The sequence below is a fragment of the Anolis sagrei genome, chromosome 9, assembly GCF_037176765.1.
Source record: "Anolis sagrei isolate rAnoSag1 chromosome 9, rAnoSag1.mat, whole genome shotgun sequence".
NCBI classification, from domain to species: Eukaryota; Metazoa; Chordata; class Lepidosauria; order Squamata; family Dactyloidae; genus Anolis; species Anolis sagrei.
Genome location: NC_090029.1, coordinates 11961132 through 11975181, shown reverse-complemented (window position 1 = coordinate 11975181; position 14050 = coordinate 11961132). Strand labels below are relative to the sequence as shown.

The window sequence follows — 14050 nt, the reverse complement described above, 5'->3', positions numbered from 1 at the left end:
ACAACAACAACAACACTTTATTTGTACCTTGCTACCATCTCCCCAAGGGACTCGGTGTGGCTTACATGAGGTCGAGTCCAAACACAACAATACAAGCAATAATAACAACAATACAAGCAATTAAAAACCATAAACAATAAAATACACAACATTATCAATAAGACAACACACAATTAAAAACAGTGGGACCAACCTGGGCAAGCCGTCCACATCCTTCATCCTTTGCAGCCGGTCCAGCATGTCCTGCGTTGGGCTGCCACCGCCGTCTCCAAATCCAAAGAGGATTTATGGAGCTCCAGGAACAATTCTCCCACCCAGGTGCAGAGCTGGGCCTTCTCCTTCTCCAGAGAAGAGAAAAGCCGGTCCGGGGACGACATGTGCACCCTGCAAGGCAGAAAGACGCCGTTTGGGGGAAAGCGACGAGAAGGACGACAGGAATCGAATAGGTTCGCAGGTAACACACAGCGTGCTTCCCCCTCCCCCCCCCACACTTCTGTGACCAAAAAAAATATAGGATATTTGGATACTTATATATGTTGTGCCAGGACCATAAACTGAAATATAAAATATATGTTGTGCCAGGACCATAAACTAAAGTAGTCTAATCTCACTGTAGTATAATAATAATAATAATAATAATAATAATAATAATACCACTTTATTTGTACCCCGCTACCATCTCCCCAAGGGACTCGGTGCGGCTTACATGAGCCCAAATACAACAACAAATACAACAATACAAGCAATAATAACAACAATACAAGCAATTAAAAATAAATCGTGGAGAATAAAATAATGAAACATTAACACTAAGACAACACACAATTACAACTGTGGGAAGGCCAAATGTCAAATTAAAATTGAAAATAATGCTGGAACACCAGGAATATCTCCTGATATTCAAATGTCCTGAATTTTTCTGTGTGCAAGAAATTGTGATTTTTTTGTGAGCAGGAAACCTCTTCCGCTTTCTCCAGCGGAATATTATCAATAAGACAGCACACAATTAAAAACAGTGGGACCAACCTGGGCAAGCCATCCACATCCTTCATCCTTTGAAGCCGGTCTAGCATGTCCTGCGTTGGGCTGCCACCGCCGTCTCCAAATCCAAAGAGGGCGGCGCTGTGGTTCACGCGGCCCTTGTCTCGGTTATTTCCCACCATTTTTAAAATCTAGGAAAAGAGGCCACACGAAAGCGATGCCAGCACGTTTGCCTCACAACACTTTTCCAGCCCAAAACTCGGCCATTCCGGCCCCGCCCTGGGAGCCCCCCCCCCCCATTGGGATGCTTTGCAAAGCAAATACTTGGATTTGGGGTTTTTCATTTATTTATTTACCATATTTATATCCCCCCCCCTTCTCAAGGGGACTCGGGGCCGCCTTACAAAGGCAACAATTCCATGCCATGTTATTAACACATTGGTAAATAAACAGAAATGTTAAAACTAAACCCATTGAAAACATCTAATTGTGCCCTCCCCTGTAAGCCGCCCTGAGTCCCCCCCGGGGTGAGAAGGGCGGGGTATAAGTGAATGAAATAATAATAATAATAATAATAGCACGAAAAGATAAATTAAAATCGCATGATCCAAATGGTATTCCAGGGCCGGTCCGAGTCATCGTTATATGAGTTTGTAGTCTCATATTGCATGACTGGTCAAAAGCCTGATCCTACAGCCATGTTTTCAGGTTTTTTTCCCCTGAAGGTCAGGAGGGAGGGGGCAGAGCTAATGTCACTGAGGAGGGAGTTCCATAGGCAAGGGGCCACCACTAAGAGGGCCCTGTCTCTTGTCCCCACCAGCCGTGCTTGCGAGACCGAGAGCAGGGCTTCCCCTGACGATCTCAGCCTCTGAAGCGGACCATAGAGAGAGAGAGATACGTTTGGACAGGTAAACTGGGCCAGAACCATTTAGGGCCTTATAGGCTAAAGCCAGCACTTTGAATTGTGCTTGGAAGCAGACGGGCAGCTAGTGGCGCTGACCTAGCAGGGGAGTTGTATATGTAAAACTGTAAAACAGTGCCCCCCAGGCCCATTCCGGCGAGGCGTCCCAGAAGGATACTGTGGTCGACGGTATCGAAGACCACTGAGAGGTCCAGCAGAACCAACAGGGACACACTCCCCTTGTCCACTTCCCGGCGAAGATCATCCACTAAGGTGACCAAGGCTGTCTCGGTTCCATGTCCTGGCCTCAAACCAGACTGTGCCAGATCCAGATAATCCGTGTCTTCCCAGAACATCTGGAGTTGTGAGGCCACCACATGTTCCAGGACTTTGCCCAGAAAGGGGAGATTGGAAACAGGACAAAAGTTGTTCTATTGGGTGATGGTTTATTCAACAGTGGTTTATGACAGCTTCTTTCAGGCTGGCCGGCATCTTGCCCTCCTGAAAGGCGGCATTAACCACCACCTTGACCCCCTTGGCCAAACCCCCTCTGGCCCCCTTGACCAGCCAGGATGGGCAGGGGTCTAGGTGCATGTGGTCGCCCTTGCCTCTCCAAGGGTCTTGTCCACTCCCTCGAGATGCACCAATTGAAAGGATTCCATCAAAACCGGACAAGCAGGTGCTCGTGTCCCCTCAAAGACTGCCGCTAACATGGTGTCCAAGTCGGAATGGAGCAGAGCAACTTTGTCCCTTTTTATATCTACCTGGAACCCCAGGTCTCGGCGGTAGTCAGGGGAGCTTTTGCAGAATTAAAACCTGTGCGCCAGCTGTGCCCGTACCTTGGGAAGTCTGACTTGGCCACAGTGGTCCACGCTCTGGTTACATCCCGTATAGACTACTACAATGCTCTCTACGTGGGATTGCCTCTGAAGACTGTCCGGAAGCTTCAACTAGTCCAACGAGTGGCAGCCAGATTACTAACAGGAGCGGGGTACAGAGAGTATACTACTCCTCTGCTGCGTCAGCTCAGTTGGCTGCCAATTAGCTTCCGAGCGCAATTCAAAGTGCTGGTGTTGACCTATAAATCCCTAAACGACTCCGGCCCAGTTTACCTGTCCGAACGGATTCTCCCCTATGAACCATCAAGGTTGTTAAGATCTTCTGGAGGGGCCCTGCTCTCGGTCCCACCTCCTTCGCAAACGCGTCTGGTGGGGATGAGGGACAGGGCCTTCTTGGTGGTAGCCCCTCGGCTCTGGAACTCTCTCCTGTTGGAGATTAGATCTGCCCTTTCCCTCCTGACTTTCAGAAAGCTGGCAAAATCTTGGCTTTGGAATATAGCATTTGCAGAATGATGATTGAGTCAATAACGGCTGACCACTCTGGCGGATGGTGATGAATTTGTGATTTTACTCTGACGATCTGGCTTTTGTAATTGTATGATCTGTATTTTAATGTATTTTTGTATTAATGTATTATGGTGCTATTATGTTTATTCTATGTGTGTATGAATTTTCTGCTGTTTGCCGGCCTGAGTCCCTCTTCGGAGGTCGAGAAGACCGGGTTATAAAAGCTCTAAATAAATAAATAGCTCTAAATAAATAAATAAATACCTACCTCAAAAGATATCGTGTAGACGGGACCTATCTAGACATGAAATTCATTTTTGTTTTATCTGCACCTTATGCGTGTAATATGAAGGTAGCTTCACCCAACCTTTGACGTGATTTTGTGCAGGAGTGAGTCTCAACTCGAATCAATGGTCCACTGGCTCTTAATCCTCATTGATGTCTTGGGTTTAATAATAATAATAATAATAATACTTTATTTATACCCCGCCACCATCTCCCCAAGGGACTCAGAGCGGCTTACATGAGGCCAAGCCCAACAACACATCCATAAAACAACAAGCAATAACCAAATAAACAATACAATTAATCAATAAACAATACACTTTTTAGTTGGATTGAGCCATCGGAAGAAGGCCTACCAAACCTATTGACCTTTTGCATACCGTTCTATGATGTCTCCCTTTCCTCCTGCCTGCCTGCGAGCGGGGGCCGCACTGCCTTACACCCCCCACCGCGGAAGGAAGTCTTTGGGGAAGTAGGCACGAGACCTCCGCCTTCACGTACCTCCTCCACACGACCGGACAGCCCGTAGGAATCTGCAGGCGGGAAGTGAGCCAGCACCTGAGACCCGTCAAGGCCTTCCCAAAGGAAGGTATTGTGCTGCAAGAAAGAGACCCCCAATGAAGAGCTTGACCTCACGAGCGCTTCCTGCAGCCCCCCATTGCCCACCCTGGCTGGAATGTTCCAGGAGTTGAGGGGCAAAAATAAGGTTGAGGAACTCAAAGAAGCAACGTGTGAGGGAACCAGGGGACTCCCCACTTCTTCCACCCACTTGGCTCTTTTGCCCTTTACAAGCCCTTCCTGAGTCTTGACCGCTGCCACGGACAGGATGGGAATGAAGGCAAGGCCGGTCTTCCTTGCTGAATTGCAACACCCAGATAAAGATGCAAAAAATGGAAACAGTGAGTAGTGATTGCATGAGAAATAATCATAATAATCATAATAATAATACTTTATTTATACCCCGCTACCAAGGGACTCGGTGCGGCTTACATGAGGCCGAGCCCACAATACATCAGCAAAAAACAACAACAACAATAATACAAAACAATAAAATAAAACTCATAAACAAAAAATAGGCAGTAAAGATCAACAATAACACAATAACATTTAAAAACTTATGGCTGGGCCAAATGTAATAATTAAAATTTAAAAAATAACGCTGAGCAAGACACACCAGTCCCGTACCTCCAAGCACGTCTTGCCAAACTCTTGCTGGAAGAACCTCTGTCCTTGCCGGAACTGGCGCACCATGGATTCCCCGCTTGGAAGGTTCCCGTCCTGAAAAGGATTCACAAACGCAGACCGTCTTCCAGAGAAGGGACAAGCCTGTCACTCCCCCGTCTCTCCCCACGTCTGGGATGCCTTCCAGGGTGACTCTAGGGCCCTTTCTCTTGGAAACACCCCTGCGTTTAACACCACGCTCCAGTCCAAGTCAAATCGGCAAAGCCGTTTATTGAAGGATACATAGAAAAAGCAGTTCAGCAAAATATTATATTAAAAAACAAAGTCTAAATGTAAGAAACAATCCACAAAATTCAAGGTACAAGAGTAGCATCGAAAGCCAGGAATCATAACCAGGACATTCTTTTTCCCTATATGATAACGGTGGCGAGAATTTCCTATGCCAAACTTTGGAAATTGGACAAAATACCAGAGACTGATGATTGGTTACGTAAACTAAGAGAAATTAGAGACATGGACAAACTGACATTCCTTTTGAAGAATATTTCGGGAAGTCCAATTAAAAGGACTGACTGGAGTCCTGTCGAGGAATACGAAAAAAAAAAAAGAACTATAAAGTTAAAATTAAAGTAGAGACTCTTCTGTATTCTTTTTTATGTTTTATTTTTATAAATACACATGGATTTTTGAATTTATAATGAAAGAAAAGGATGAACTGAAGTGGCAAAGATTGGAAGTCAATGGGACTCTTTTTTCTATTTTATTTTCCTCTATTTTTTTCTCTTTTTTCTTTCTCTCTCTCTAAATTTTTTCCTTTTTCCCTTACTTTCCTATTGTTTCAATGTTCCCACACTTTTTATGTAAAAAAATCTAAATACTTTTTTTCCCTTTGTGGATAATAAAAATCTAGTTTTAAAAAAGAATAACTTTTGAAATTTGGAAGCATGGAACAGGATCAACAGGAAACATGGAAGCAGGAATATTGCATTCAAACCACCCCTCAGTTATTAGCTATTAGTATTACTCAATCTGTTGCCTTGTGTAAATCAAAATATCATTTCCATGTTAGAAATAGCAGCCTTTGCAACCAATTCAGGTTCAAATTAATGAGACAAGAGATGGAAGAGTTTTGTTTATTTCGGACTGTAACTCCTAGAATTCCCAAGTCAGCATGTCCACTGAGCGGATTCCAGGGTTTGTAGTCCCAAAAGGATAATTTTTCTAAGCTGTAGAAAAGATCCATGAAGAAAGCTCTAGGAAAAAGTGTCTCACCCTTTCACCCATTTCCTTTCCATAATGCTAATCTACCACTCCAGATGTGGGGAACACCGAGGTCAAAATCAAATGCTTTTCTCTGACAACCTAAAAGAGTTAAAAAAACCCCAACCAAACCCAGAAACAAAACAGCTGTGGATAGGATTGACACTGCGTATGAAAACAAAGGGTGAAAATAACTCTTTTTCAAGAGTCTTATTCCTCATCTCCTTTGCATAACCTTCAAGGATCCTAGCTACAGTTTTTACAATTCATAGGAAATCCTATATCTAATTCATTATCTAGTTTGTTGGTGGAAGCTCAACTATATGTATCTAGTTTGGACTTCATTTATATTTTCACATTAGGACTGAGATTTCACCGATTTTTTTTAAAAGGGAAGTAAACCTGAATGAAGTGAAACATTTCCAACATCATCCAATAAAAGAAGCATCTTCAGATCTATCATATTACTCATCTAGTTCACCTAGAAAACTTGGGAGTGATCCTGGACTCATCGCTGAGCCTGGAACCCCAGGTCTCAGCGGTGGCCGGGAGAGCTTTTGCGCAATTAAAACTTGTGCACCAGTTGCGCCCGTACCTCGGGAAGTCTGATCTAGCCACAGTGGTCCACGCTCTTGTCACATCCCGTATAGACTACTGCAACGCACTCTACATGGGGTTGCCCTTGAAGACTGTTCGGAAACTCCAACTAGTCCGACGAGCGGCAGCTAGACTGCTTACTGGAGCGACATACAGGGAACACACCACCCCCCTTTTATGTCAGCTCCACTGGCTGCCGATTCAGTTCCGAGCACAATTCAAGGTGCTGGTTTTGACCTACAAAACCCTTTACGGTTCCGGTCCAGCGTATCTGTCCGAAGGTATCTCCCTCTACGTCCCATCTCGGAATTTGAGATCATCTGGGGAGGCCCTGCTCACGACCCCACCGCTATCACAAGTGAGGCTGGTGGGGACGAGGAGCAGGGCCTTCTCAGTGGTGGCCCCTCATCTGTGGAACTCACTCCCGGGGGAAATCAGGGCTTCAACTTCCCTCCTTGCCTTCAGGAGGAAGGTAAAGACGTGGCTCTGGGACCAGGCCTTTGGGCACCCTGACAATTAGACATGGAGCCAGAATGATAGGACCAACAATGTGTGGAAAGTAGAACCTAACTATGAGTCGGTTAAACGCTGACCAGCAATGAGGTTTGTATTGCTTTTATTGTTTTAATTGTTTTTACGGGTTTATGGCTATTCCTGCCGATAATATTGATTGTTTACGTTAATTGTTATCAGTGTTATAATTATTGTTGTTATTGATGTTATGTTTTTGATGTTATGTTTTTGTAATACAGGCATCGAATTGTGCCTTGTTTGTGTAAGCCGCCCTGAGTCCCCCCGGGTGAGAAGGGCGGGGTATAAGCAACCGTAATAAATAAATAATAGTAATTTTGTGATGAGAAAAGGGAGCCTTTTGTGCCAATACTCTCCACCTGTAAAAATGACTTGGAAAGATCATTGTGAGTTGGCTTCCACAATAAACGTGTGAGCCCATCTCTAAAAAGTAAGTAAGTTCCTGTGACATTCCCGTGTTCTAGGCTGCATCTGTGATATATCACAGGTGTAAATAAATTTTCCTCATTAGTTGAAATGTAGTATTCTTTTCCAGGCAATTGATCTCCTGACTCTTGCACACTCCACTCAACCAGAGTCCTATCTTGTCTTTGGCCTTAATTCCATGCAGTGAGCCAGTTGTTAGTTTGTCATTTCACTCTCAAGAGGCAGAAGAGGGAAGTGACATCAACAGGGTCAGGTTCTCATCTGTTCAAGCAGGAGAAAACAGTCTGGCAAATAAAGCCATCATAATAACTGGGAGAGAATCACTCTCAAGAGTGCAGGGAAACCTCACCTGGGTTTCAGAGCCATGCCCTTTCCGTGGAGTTTCCTTTGTGGAAGGAATCCTGGGAACTGTGGCTTGGTTGAGATTCTTTCTGGTCCTTCATGCAATCTCCAATACAGTCCACCTTCCTCATAAAAGTGTTTAGCTCCTGCTGAAGAACGCCAAGCCTCATCAAAATGGCACTGATTAACTTAGACTCAGTGGTGCTCTCCTTATCCATGGCCTCGTTCAGCACTAGCTCTGCACAATCGTTGTCCATGCACAATTGGAGGCTAGAGGTCAAGCCATTGGCATCTGATATCAGTACATCAATGGCTTTGCTGACAAGGGCAGCTTGGTCCCTGATGTCAAGGAGGGTCTCAAAGTCCTTAGACCTGTCAAACCGTATGGGGCTGCTTTCATGAGATTTGCTAAGCCCATTGCCAGGCACTCTCTCCTTAGCATCATTCTCTCCTCCAATGGGCATCTCTCTCCAAAGTGAAGTTGGGATGCACTGGGCAGAATCACCTGCCTCGGCATCTGTCTCCAACATGGGCCGTGTAGTCTGGCATCATTCTCTCCTCCAATGGGCATCTCTCTCCAAAGTGAAGTTGGGATGCACTGGGCAGAATCACCTGCCTCGGCATCTGTCTCCAACATGGGCCGTGTAGTCTGGCATCATTCTCTCCTCCAATGGGCATCTCTCTCCAAAGTGAAGTTGGGATGCACTGGGCAGAATCACCTGCCTCGGCATCTGTCTCCAACATGGGCCGTGTAGTCTGGCATCATTCTCTCCTCCAATGGGCATCTCTCTCCAAAGTGAAGTTGGGATGCACTGGGCAGAATCACCTGCCTCGGCATCTGTCTCCAACATGGGCCGTGTAGTCTGGCATCATTCTCTCCTCCAATGGGCATCTCTCTCCAAAGTGAAGTTGGGATGCACTGGGCAGAATCACCTGCCTCGGCATCTGTCTCCAACATGGGCCGTGGAGTCTGGCATCATTCTCTCCTCCAATGGGCATCTCTCTCCAAAGTGAAGTTGGGATGCACTGGGCAGAATCACCTGCCTCGGCATCTGTCTCCAACATGGGCCGTGGAGTCTGGCATCATTCTCTCCTCCAATGGGCATCTCTCTCCAAAGTGAAGTTGGGATGCACTGGGCAGAATCACCTGCCTCGGCATCTGTCTCCAACATGGGCCGTGTAGTCTGGCATCATTCTCTCCTCCAATGGGCATCTCTCTCCAAAGTGAAGTTGGGATGCACTGGGCAGAATCACCTGCCTCGGCATCTGTCTCCAACATGGGCCGTGTAGTCTGGCATCATTCTCTCCTCCAATGGGCATCTCTCTCCAAAGTGAAGTTGGGATGCACTGGGCAGAATCACCTGCCTCGGCATCTGTCTCCAACATGGGCCGTGTAGTCTGGCATCATTCTCTCCTCCAATGGGCATCTCTCTCCAAAGTGAAGTTGGGATGCACTGGGCAGAATCACCTGCCTCGGCATCTGTCTCCAACATGGGCCGTGTAGTCTGGCATCATTCTCTCCTCCAATGGGCATCTCTCTCCAAAGTGAAGTTGGGATGCACTGGGCAGAATCACCTGCCTCAGCATCTGTCTCCAACATGGGCCGTGTAGTCCGGCATCATTCTCTCCTCCAATGGGCATCTCTCTCCAAAGTGAAGTTGGGATGCACTGGGCAGAATCACCTGCCTCGGCATCTGTCTCCAACATGGGCCGTGTAGTCCGGCATCATTCTCTCCTCCAATGGGCATCTCTCTCCAAAGTGAAGTTGGGATGCACTGGGCAGAATCACCTGCCTCGGCATCTGTCTCCAACATGGGCCGTGTAGTCTGGCAAGAGGCAAGGTCACAGCGCTGTAGGTTAGAAAGCAGGACACCATTTTCATATTGCAATTTTTTCACCTTTCCACTTAGCTCATTTCTACTAATTGTACCATACTAATTCTACTAGACTTGAGCTAGAGCAGGGTTTCACAACCTTCCTAATGCCACAACCCCTTAACACAATTCCTCATGTTGTGGTGACCCCGCCAACCATAACGTTATTTTTGTTGCTACTTCATAACTGTAATTTTGCCACTGTTATGAATCGTAATGTAAGTATCTGATATGCAGGATGCATTTTCATTCCCTGGAGCAAATTTGGCACAAATCTCCAATACGCCCAAATATGAATACAGTGGGCAGGGAGGATTGATTTTGTCATATGGGAGCTGTAGTTGCTGTGATTTATAGTTCACCTGCTATAATCCCTGTCTTTGGAACTCACTACCTGGTGAGATTAGGCAAACCCTGAAAGCCTGGCTCTTCTGTTGAGCCTATGGGGAGTGGCCACGTCTCCCACTTCTGTTTGCCCTGTCTCTAGTGTTGCCCCTAGGACGTACTTTGCCCTGCCCTAATCTGAAAGCCTTCCCCCACCGTTTTACTCTTCCTGGGCTCCCCTCACACTTTTTCTATTGTTTTTTTTGAGTGATGGTCACTTGTTGGACTGTTAGGTGTCTTGTGTCCAAATTTGGTGTCAATTCGTCCAGTGGTTTTTGAGTTCTGTTAATCCCACAAACGAACATTACATTTTTATTTATATGGATTATTGTTGTTGTTGTTGTTGTCTGGAATATATGGCAATGTGGAAGGGACCTGAGCTCACAAAATGCATCATTATTAGATATTGATTCGTCCTCTGACTATATTAGCAGTAAAAGACAAAAGACATGTAAACAAAGACACAATAAACACTAATCCCATCCCAACGCTCCTGTAATAGTTAGCTAAACTACATGCTGGTTAGAGATGACGTGAGTTGGAGTCCAGCACCCTCCCAAGGGCCCGGGGGGGGGGGGGGAGGTAACTCCTTCCTTAGGGAATAATAATAATAATAATAATAATAATAATAATAATAATAATCCTTATTTATACCGCGCCACCATCTCCCCAATGGGGACTCGGAGCGGCTTACATGGGGCCAAGCCCAGACAACATGTTACAGCAAAATAAGACCAAAACATAGACAACAAGCAACATCATCAACATTGCATAGGGAAAAAATAAATAAAATAAAATAAAATCTCTCCTGCAGTTGCCAATAAATGAGCCCGAAATGCAAATTGCACCTTGGCCATGTCGAGAAGGTTCTCCAAGTCGAGCAGGAGTTGGTGGGCATCCCTGTTGTAGACCGCCAGACAAAAGGGAATCCACCTGGAAGTCTACGAGGACTTCCTTGCTCACCTGTGAGGATCTGTCTCTGTGAGACTATCGGTGAGGATGTAGCTGGTCTTCTCACCTTCGGTGGTCAAGCCCTGAGAAGGACAACAAATACAAGAAAATATGTCTGACAGAAAGAGAGGCAGGGACACAGCTCCTGGTGTAAATAAGCCATTGTTTCATAATCTGCTCACTGCTCTCTTTCCAAAGCAGAAAGGCAGGCTAGTCACCTTTCTGTGGAATTAAAAGCGTTCCACAGGCGGGGGGCCACAACTGAGAAGGCCCCGTCTCTCGTCCCCGCCAAACGCATTTGCAATGTTGACGGAAGCGAGAGCAGGGCCTCCCCAGAGGATGGGAAATAGAGGCAGATGCGTTCGGACAAGGAAGCTGGGCCAGAACCATAAAGAGCTCAATGCCAAGCACAAGGACCAACCAACCCATTAGTCACTCACCTGAACAGGCTGGCCGTCCCTCCAAACCATTCCTTCTCCTTCGCTCTCCCAACGAAGGTGCACCTCTTTTCCGGCCCATTCTTCGGGGATACCGAGCTCGGCTTTGAACCAGCAGGTGTGCCACCTTCGCAAAAGGACAGAAGGATGCTCTTTAAAGGCAAACGGTATACAGAATTGGGCAAACGTTGCACTGGAGACGGGCCTTCGATATGACTCATACGAGCATTAAGTTGAATCCAAAATCTACCCATTTAATTTTGTTTGCTTTTTCAAGCAGACACTTAAAATTGCTCATTGTCGTTTTGATTACTGGGTTGGTTGCCAGGAAAATGATGGGAAACTCAAGGTGCAGCTACACTGGAGGGCGAATGCAGTTTGAGACCACTTTAACTGCCTCAGCCAAGTGCAACTGAAGCACGGGAGCGGCGGCTTCACAAGGTCTTTAGCTTTCTCTGCCCAAGAGTGCCAGTCCCTCACTAAACCACAACTCCCAGGGTTATACAGCATTGCACTGTAGCAGTTAAAGTGGTGTCAAAGTGCATAATTCCACAGTGTAAATGAGGCATGGGCCAACTTCGGCCCTCCTTTTGGACTTCAACTCCCACAATTCCGACTGGCTGTTAGGAATTGTGGGAGTTGACGCCCAAGACACCTGAAGGGAGGGCGGAAGTTGGTTCTATGTGACAAAAGTGAAGTATCCGGGTCGTTATTCTCTAAACACATACTTACGTCAGACCAAAAGCCTCCCCGACTTTGATGGGTCTGAACTCTTGCCGAATGGCTTCCTCGTACGGGATTCGCTGAGAGGTTTCAAAGCAAGAGAGAGCGGCCAATGAGCAGGTGTCACCAAACAGCCTGGAATTAAATAACATAAATCATTAAATAATACACAGCTGTATATTGCAGCCACACTTAGGCTGGGTCTACACTGCCATATACTGCAGTTTGGGACTACGTTATCTGGTCGCTCTAGAGCAGGAATGGGCAAACTTGGGCCCTCCCTCCAGGTGTTTTGGACTTCAACTCCCATCATTCCTAACGCCCAGTAGGCTACTAGACATTTTGGGAGTTGTTCTGTCGCGCACTGGGCCTGTAAAGAATTGTCTTTAGAACAGGACGTGCAGCCTTTGCCCAGTGGGGAGCCAGGAGGCCCAAGGAGAAGTTCTCAGAGGTTTTCCACCACAAATGATCTTTAGATGGCTTGTGAAGTATAACAAAGTCTGTTATTAATGAACAATCAAACAGAAACTTCTCTTGTCTTCAGAAAGATAATCAAATGATTCCAGGCTTTTATGCAACTGGTAGCTTCCTAAACTTGTCCACAAAGGACAGGCAACTGTCTTCAATAACTTCTTCTTTACTTGAAATGGAAAATCCCCTTTTTAACTTCTCCCAGGCTGACTGTAATCTAACCCTTACTGATGTGGGCTCCGCTACCAGGTCGAACTGCTTCCCGAACGCCGAGTAGACCTACCAGTAAAACCTTATATGTTCTCCAGCTGGAGTTTTTTGGTCTTTACGGCTGTTTCCCTGGAAATCTTTGGAGACTCTTAAGACTGTTCTCCCCTGAAAGGTCTTAAGGGTAGAAGCTTTTGTACAGGGGAAGCTTGCACACATCCTGTACATTAACTTTCCTTGCTGAGACTAACTAAAAATGGCTTCCTTCCCTTCCCAATTGCCCTGAGCAAGGGGAGGGACCAAAACTTAACAATGGTCAAAGGAGATTTCATAGAATGCCAAGATTTTTAATACTTTGTTTGTGTTTAAAATACATTACAACTGTACCCTCCACTCGCTTCTGACATGATAAATCAATCAATAAATAAACAGTGTCAGAAGCAAAGTGACAGTCTTGGAGTCCTCGTGGACAGGAAGGGGAACACGAGCCAGGAATGTGATGTGGTGGCAAAAAAGGCCAATGGGATTTTGGCCTGCATCAAGAGGAGTCTAGTGCCGAGGTCCAGGGAAGTCCTGCTCCCCCCCCCCCCCCAATGCTCTATTCTGCCTTGGTCAGACCACGTTTCCTGGAATCACACTGTGTCCTATTCTGGGCACCACAATTGAAGAGAGATGTTGACAACCTGGAAGATGTCCAGAGAAGGGTGACTAAAGTGATCAAGGGTCTGAAGAACAAGCCCTATGAGGAGCGGCTTAAGGAGCTGGGCATGTTTAACCTGAAGAAGAGAAGGCTGAGAGGAGACATGATGAGCACCATGTATAAATACGTGAGAGGAAGTCATAGGGAGGAGGGAGCGAACTTGTTTTCTGCTGCCCTGGAGACTAGGACGCAATGGAACAATGGCTTCAAACGACAAGAAAGGAGATTCCATCTGAACATGAGGAAGAACTTCCTGACTATGAGAGCTGTTCAGCAGTGGAACTCTCTACCCCAAAGTGTGGTGGAGGCTCCTTCTTTGGAGGCTTTTAAGCAGAGGCTGGATGACCATCTGTCAGGGGTGTTTTGAATGCAATATTCCTGCTTCTTGACAGAATGGGGTTGGACGAGATGATGGCCCCCCAGGTCTCCCCCAACTCTAAGGTTCTATTATT

The 14050-nt window shown here is 46.2% G+C and overlaps 1 protein-coding gene across 1 annotated transcript in view; it reads right to left on the bottom strand.

The window, feature by feature from the left end:
• The window catches only part of MAN2C1 (mannosidase alpha class 2C member 1), a 43505-nt gene that overhangs the window by 25313 nt on the left and 4142 nt on the right, over positions 1-14050 (bottom strand). The window contains exons 2-8 of the mRNA XM_067471465.1: positions 12230-12355; positions 11501-11624; positions 11073-11143; positions 9534-9701; positions 7859-7949; positions 4699-4791; positions 4015-4110 (exon numbers count right to left, since the gene is read on the bottom strand). Of these exons, the coding sequence (XP_067327566.1) occupies positions 4015-4110; positions 4699-4791; positions 7859-7949; positions 9534-9701; positions 11073-11143; positions 11501-11624; positions 12230-12355 (769 nt within the window). The remainder of the gene's footprint in view (positions 1-4014; positions 4111-4698; positions 4792-7858; positions 7950-9533; positions 9702-11072; positions 11144-11500; positions 11625-12229; positions 12356-14050) is intronic.